Source organism: Vulpes vulpes, chromosome 6 (assembly GCF_048418805.1).
Source record: "Vulpes vulpes isolate BD-2025 chromosome 6, VulVul3, whole genome shotgun sequence".
Taxonomy (NCBI): domain Eukaryota; kingdom Metazoa; phylum Chordata; class Mammalia; order Carnivora; family Canidae; genus Vulpes; species Vulpes vulpes.
The window spans coordinates 121,818,049-121,824,115 of NC_132785.1; the positions used below are offsets into that span (position 1 = coordinate 121,818,049).

Genomic DNA, 6,067 nt, shown 5'->3' on the forward strand with positions numbered 1-6,067 from the left:
CAATGCCACTCACCCCCCAACAACCCGGCAAACCCCTCTCCACCTCTTGCCGGAGACCCGGAGACCTGAGTGGATTTTAAAGCAGGACATTCATTCTGTGACTGATTCACGCCCAGAGTTTCTTTTCCTTTTTTTTTTTTTCCTCCCCAGAACAGATCAGAGCTGTCCGATTTTTCTTTCGAAACTACAGGACTAAGTAAAGTAGTAGATTTCTGGTTTTGGGGGTGGGGGCCTCAGGAGGGGGGATGGGTACGAAATACAAATGTGGCCCGTCTACATCGCCATCACTTTATTGTATTGTCACCGTTAACTTAACTATAAATACTACGGTGGGGAGCGGGGCGCCGGCGGCCTCAGCCCTCCTGGCCTCGGGGCCCCGGGCGCGACCGACCCCAGGCGCCGGCCCTCCCGGCTCTGTACACTATTTACAGCTCCTCGTTCCTCTTTCTCGACCCCCTCCCGCAAGGCAGCGCGTGTGCAAGAAAGTAGCATCCTCTGTCTGTGCAAGTCCTTCGAGTTAGGCAAGAGCCACGGCCGGCCCGCGGCCGTCAGCTGTCCGAGTCCAAATCGCTTTTACCTTCCTCTTCCCTCTTCTCGGGGGACGCCTTGGACGAGGTCTTGTTCCACTTCTCCGCGTTCTCCGACTCCTCGGACGAGGACCGCTTCTGCCGCCGCCACTTGGCACGGCGGTTTTTAAACCAGACCTGTTGCGCAACGGAGGACAAAACAGGCGGTAAGGCCAGACAGAGGCGCGCTCCCCGGGGGGGGGGGGGGGGGCGGACACCCCCAGGCCGGGGTGGGCACCCGGGGACCCCGCGCGCACGCCCACCGAAGGACGGGGAGACCTGCTCCCCCGCTTCTGCATTTGCATGCATGCAACTCCCCGGGCCTAGAGCGCGCTCCTGCAGCCTGCGGGCCGCCCGGGGCGTCGGGGAGGCTCGGGGAGGCTCGGGGAGGCTCGGGGAGGCCGGGCCGGGCTGCAGGGCCCCGAGGTCGCCGCGGGGGGCCTGCGGGCGCGCCCACCTCCACTTTCTCCTCGCGGAGGTGCACCTTCCGCGCCAGCTGCTCGCGGGTCCCCACGTCCGGGTACTTGGTCTCCTGGAAGAGGTTCTCCAGCGCCTCGAGCTGCTCGTCGGTGAAGATGGTGCGGTGCCGCCGCTTCCGCCTGCAGTGCAGCTGGTTGAGGAGCTGCAGCTCGGTGCGCGACAGGGTGCCCACGTTCATGTAGGGCAGCATCTGGTGCGGGACCGGGGACACCAGCACCGAGCCCGGGCCCTCGTAGCCTGCGACAGAGGAGGGCTCCAGGTCAGCCGGCGCCGCGCCCACGGGCAGGTCCTCTGCAGCAGGGCGCGGGGAGCCCGGGGCGGCGCGCGGCAATCGGGGCGCAGGGCAGTGGCGGGTGGGGGGGGCCGTGCTAGCTGGCGCGTCGGCGCGCGCACTCCCGGGGCCACTTTGGGAATCCCCAAAAGCCGGGTCCGGTCTCCCGCGCGCAGCCCCTGAGCGCGTTGGTTTCCTCTAAGGGTCGCCTCAAGTTTGCAGCAAGGGTACGACCTCCCGTGCCCGATGGGCCACACACACACGCACACACAATAAAATAAAGTAAAATAAAACAAAAAAGGAGGGGTGTGTGGTGGAGAGGGAGCAAGCTCGCACGCGCAAGGAGGGAGTCTGTGCACGGGGACCGCCAGCGCCGCCGCCCGCCACGGCCCGGGCACCGGGCACCGGGCACCGGGCGCCGGGCGCCGGGCGCGACCCTACCTGGGGGCGTCGGGACGCAGGAGCACTGCTGGGCGCCGAGCGGCGGCACCGCCCCGCAGCAGGCCGGGCCCACGGGGGCCGCCTGCACGTGCAGCTGCCCGTAGAAGTAGTTGTTGTAGCCGAGGCGGGAGCCGCCGACCGCGGCCGGGAGGCCTGCGCCGCCGGGGGCCACGGGCCGCGGGTAGAAGGCGCCGTAGTCCGGGGAGGCGCCGCCGCCCGCGCCGTAGAGCGAGTCCCCGTGCAGGGCCGGGAAGACGACCGGAGCCGCGGCGCTGGGCGCCACCGGCAGCACCGAGTCCTTGCAGCGCGGCCGGGCGGCCAGGATGTTGTCGATGCTGAACATGCTGGCGGGCATCCCCGAGCCCGCGCCGGGACCGGGGGGCGGCGGGGAGGCGCCGGGGAAAAAGCCTCGGAGCGCGCGGGAGGGGGCTGCCCTCGCCTGCAGCCGCGGACCGAACCGAAAGCGAGCGCGGGCGAGCGCGCAGCCCCGCGCCCCTCCCCGCCCCCCGCGCCCGCGCCCGCGCCCGCTCGCGCTCCTCCCGCCCTCCCCTCGCTGCAGCGCCCGCCGAGCTCAACCCGCGGGAGGACGGAGCTTAGACCAGCTGAACCTCTTGTTGGTTTTATACCGAGTCGACGTCATCCTGGATTTAGTTCCTGGTAATATGCAGATGACAAACAGAACCAGATTTGGCCCTTTCTGTTCCTTTGGGTGGGTGGGTGGGTGGGTGGGGGTGGGGGGGCTTGAGGGCACGGGGGGAGGGGGAGAGGTGCCAAGGGGAGGGGGCTGCGGGGGCCAGGAGAGGGATTGTGGATTGCAAATTAATGAAATTAACCTAATCTTTCCCATTCAGCGGGCCCCGCCGCGGGGCCCGGCCGAGCTGGGCGGGCGCCCTAATTGCTCCGGTTAATCTCATTAATTCCATTGTGCGGCGCAGTTAACAACTCCCACCGCCCGACCTCTCCGCCCCCACCCTTTTCTTTTTCTTTTTTCTTTTTTTTTTCGTTCTCAGATTGGGTCCTATTATTGGGTGCGATTTCCTCTGCGAGAAACTCCCAAATTCACTGTGGCCAGTTTTACTTTGGGGCTCCTTTTTGTCCCACTTCGGAATTTGTTTTGTTTTGGGAAATACGACGGGTTGCGTCCTCTCTCCAGCAAAATGCAAAAAAAAAAAAAGAAAAAAAAAAAAAAACACCGCCAGGTTTCACCTCTTCTTTTTTTTTTTTTTTTTTTAATTTCGAGGTTCTCTCCCGGGTGGAACCGGTAAACCCCAGCCCCCAACTCTTTTTGTTTTTGCAAAGGCCAAAATTTGTGAAGACACAAAGCGATGCGAGAGGCGCGTTGTTGGTTCTTGAAAATATGTGTTTATATTTTTTTTCCCCCCGCAGTCACTTTGGGTCTGAAAACTACCATAGGAATCCGTAGGCCCTTTACACGGCGGAGGCCAAATTCAGCCGCTCATTAAAATTCGCCACCAAGAGTAGCACTCCGAAGGGAAGGGACGTGTCTAGCTGCTCCCTGCGTGGCTGTCGGTAGGTTTTACGCTTTTTCTTTTCCTTTTTAAAAATTATTCTTGGAAATGGGGTGTCTTCTCCCCCAGATGGGTTGTTGTTTTTGTTTTGTTTTGTTTTGTTGCAATCCAAAAATCCAAAAATGGGGCTCTGGGGATTCCCCACTCCTTCCCCCAACAGTCCAGCTGCATTTCCCCCCATCCGTCTTGCCAGCTCCCTGGCTGGGACGGGGCCCCTAGCTGCCCTTCACCCGACAGGCCTCAGGCTGCGCTCCCCGAGCCCCGGCGGCCCGGCCAAAGCTGGGCCCCGCTCGCTGCAGGCGGCCGCCGTGATTCACCGGAGCCCCAGCCGGCCGAGCTGCTGGAGATGCATCCAGCCCACGGCTGAGCGCGGGCGGCGGACGCCCTTCGAGAAGGTAGGCGATGGGTGCGCACGGAACGAAAGGAGCCCCCGAGGTCCTGGCGGGCCCAGGGCAAGCCCTAGTCTTGCAGAGATGGCCTTTGTCAGCCCTTTGCGCAGGCACTTCCAGCCACTGCAGGGGTAGGGGTAGGGGTAGGGCCGAGCCCCAGCGACACAGGCCGAGGGCCGGGTTGGGGGCAACTCGGGTTGGCCATAGAAGGGCCACCTTTAACTCACCCCCATTTCTCCCTGTGGCTCGCAGGCTAATTAACAGGGATCCCCGCAGGGTTGTCTGCTGTTGCTCCAGAAAGGTAATGTCTGGGGGCTGCCTCCGCCCAGCAGTAAGGCAAAGGGGACAGGGCACTTGTCAGTCGCTGTTCCCCGGTCAGAGGAGCGGTGGCGCGAAGCTCAGGTCGGACCCGGGCACGGTCCCCGTGGTGGGTGCGCCTGCCAGAGTGGCCGGGAGAAGCTAGGCGGCGGCGCTTCTCCTAGGCCTCCCTCCCCTCGCCGACCTCTGCACCCTCGGGCCCACCCGCTTGTGGCCCAGGAGCCTTGCTTCTCCGAATGCTGAACAGACTCAGAATTAGTTGTAGTGGCAGATGAGGGCAAGACCGAGATGGCTCTCAGTTTGGGGAGGCAATCGATTTTTTTTTTTTTTTTAACAATTAGAAACCGCTCCCAGGGGATAGAGTGTGACCCTCCCCTTCTGAGAGGTCAGGTCTAGGGAAAGAACCAGGGATAGAGGCATTTTTCCCCCCACTCTGGGAGACTTAAAAAATCACCAGTTTCCGGGCACACATCCCCCCCCCGCCAACCTTTCCTGGGTTTGATTCTGCAGGGCAGTCGATGGGAGACAACTAAAGGCTGCAGCTCCTGCAGTGACTCTGGCCGCGTTTGTGTTCAGGGTTGGGTGCTGGGGCAGCGCTTATGTGAGTGGATCTTTTAAGACCTTTGCTGAGCCAAGCGGAGTTGGAGTCACAGAAGCGCTCCGGGAAACCGAGGCAGATTCCTCCTCCTTTTCTGCAAAGGTGCTCAGATCAGCAGGGCGCGCGGAGACACCAGCCAGATTTCTAAAAGAGGACTTTCTAGTTTTTAAATAAGGCAGCCTCCCCCCCCCCACCATGCGTCACGCCTCCACTTGGTACATTGTTTTTTTTAATCATGAGATTTAGCAAACCCCTAGGCTTCGCCCCTTGCCTTTCTGCAGTGCTCTCTCACTACCCTCGGATTCCTGGAAGGAAGAGCACTGTACGGAGAGTCTGAGCATCAGTTATCCACGCAACACAGCCACCTTGGAAATGATCCCTCCTCTCTAGGTCTCGGGTTGGTTGTTTTTTTGTTTTGTTTTGTTTTTTGTTTTTAGTTGATGGAAACAACGCCAACCATCATTGGGTCCCTTACAACCATAAGAATTGATAAGGCTAGCTAATTGTCGCCTGTTCGCCAAGGAGACTGGGGGGTAGACTTTGGAGCATTTTTCTAGTTCTTTGCATTGGGGCAAAGGAGCGTGCTATCCCTACCCCCACCCACCGCAGGGTCTCTATCAGCGGGTTCCAAGATTAGGCAAAGGGAGTCTGAGAGCAGAAGGGACTTTCTGGGAAGAGGTCACAGGGACCCAGACACCGCTCTACTCCAGTTACTCAGCCAGTAGTTCTCTCTCTCTCTCTCTCTCTCTCTCTCTCTCTCTCAGGGAGCTCACCCCCTGCAAGGCGAGGGCTCCCCATCCCGGCTGCCCCTCAATCAGCGGGCTGCAGTGTCCGCGGGGAGGCAGGAGCCGGGAAGGCGGTCAGCGGTGCGCAGCCCGTGCTGAGCGTCCTCCATGGGGCCAAAACCCACAAGTGTCCGTCGGGCGCTAAACAATCATCCGCCTCGCATCGCCAGGCGCAATTGGAATAACAAATGCAAAGCACGCAAATTGCCTGCCTCCTGTTCCTAAGCGATTGTTTGTCGGCCCCGCACGCACCGCTCAGCATGGGAGGACCGGGAGCGTCCGGAGGCAGCCAGCAAGCGCTTAGGTCGGACATGCAATACACACGCCGCTGATTTTACTTATTATCACCCAAACACGATTTCACACAAAGCAATCACCATGCCAGAAGTCTATGAAAATGTGTTTGTTGAGGAGTCAGTCGCCCCAGTAATAGCCCTCATTTTTAATATATTAAAGAACAGATCAGCGGATTCCGTACGCATAAGGTAGATGTGCGGACCGGTATCTGTCAAGGCGCTTTTGCTCCGTAATCATCGCTAAATTGGTTCATAGAACACAGATTAAATTGCTTCTCTGATTTAAAACGGAATGCCCAAATTCGGAGATTTGGAGAGTGCGCCTGGGTATCTCCACCGGCCGGCCCCAAGAAAGTGTCATCATGGAGAAAACTGTCACCCATAATCTTTCCAC

General features: G+C 60.2%; 1 protein-coding gene across 1 annotated transcript; it reads right to left on the minus strand.

Moving 5' to 3' along the window:
* Positions 1-293: 293 nt before the first annotated feature.
* On the minus strand, positions 294-2,192 carry GSC (goosecoid homeobox). Its single transcript, XM_025982528.2, has 3 exons — positions 1,759-2,192; positions 1,024-1,283; positions 294-704 (listed from the first exon to the last, which is right to left on the minus strand). Exons 1-3 carry the CDS (start codon positions 2,111-2,113, stop codon positions 549-551), a joined length of 771 nt encoding a protein of 256 aa, XP_025838313.1. The 5' UTR covers positions 2,114-2,192; the 3' UTR covers positions 294-548.
* Between the last annotated feature and the right edge of the window lie 3,875 nt (positions 2,193-6,067).

Excerpts from the sequence above, each read along its gene's own strand:
- GSC (XM_025982528.2), bottom strand. The coding sequence starts at position 2,113 with ATGCCCGCCAGCATGTTCAGCATCGACAACATCCTGGCCGCCCGGCCG. Across the intron at positions 1,284-1,758 it reads CTGCGTCCCGACGCCCCCAG|GCTACGAGGGCCCGGGCTCG; the intron begins GTAGGGTCGCGC and ends CCTCTGTCGCAG. Across the intron at positions 705-1,023 it reads TCCGCGAGGAGAAAGTGGAG|GTCTGGTTTAAAAACCGCCG; the intron begins GTGGGCGCGCCC and ends GTTGCGCAACAG.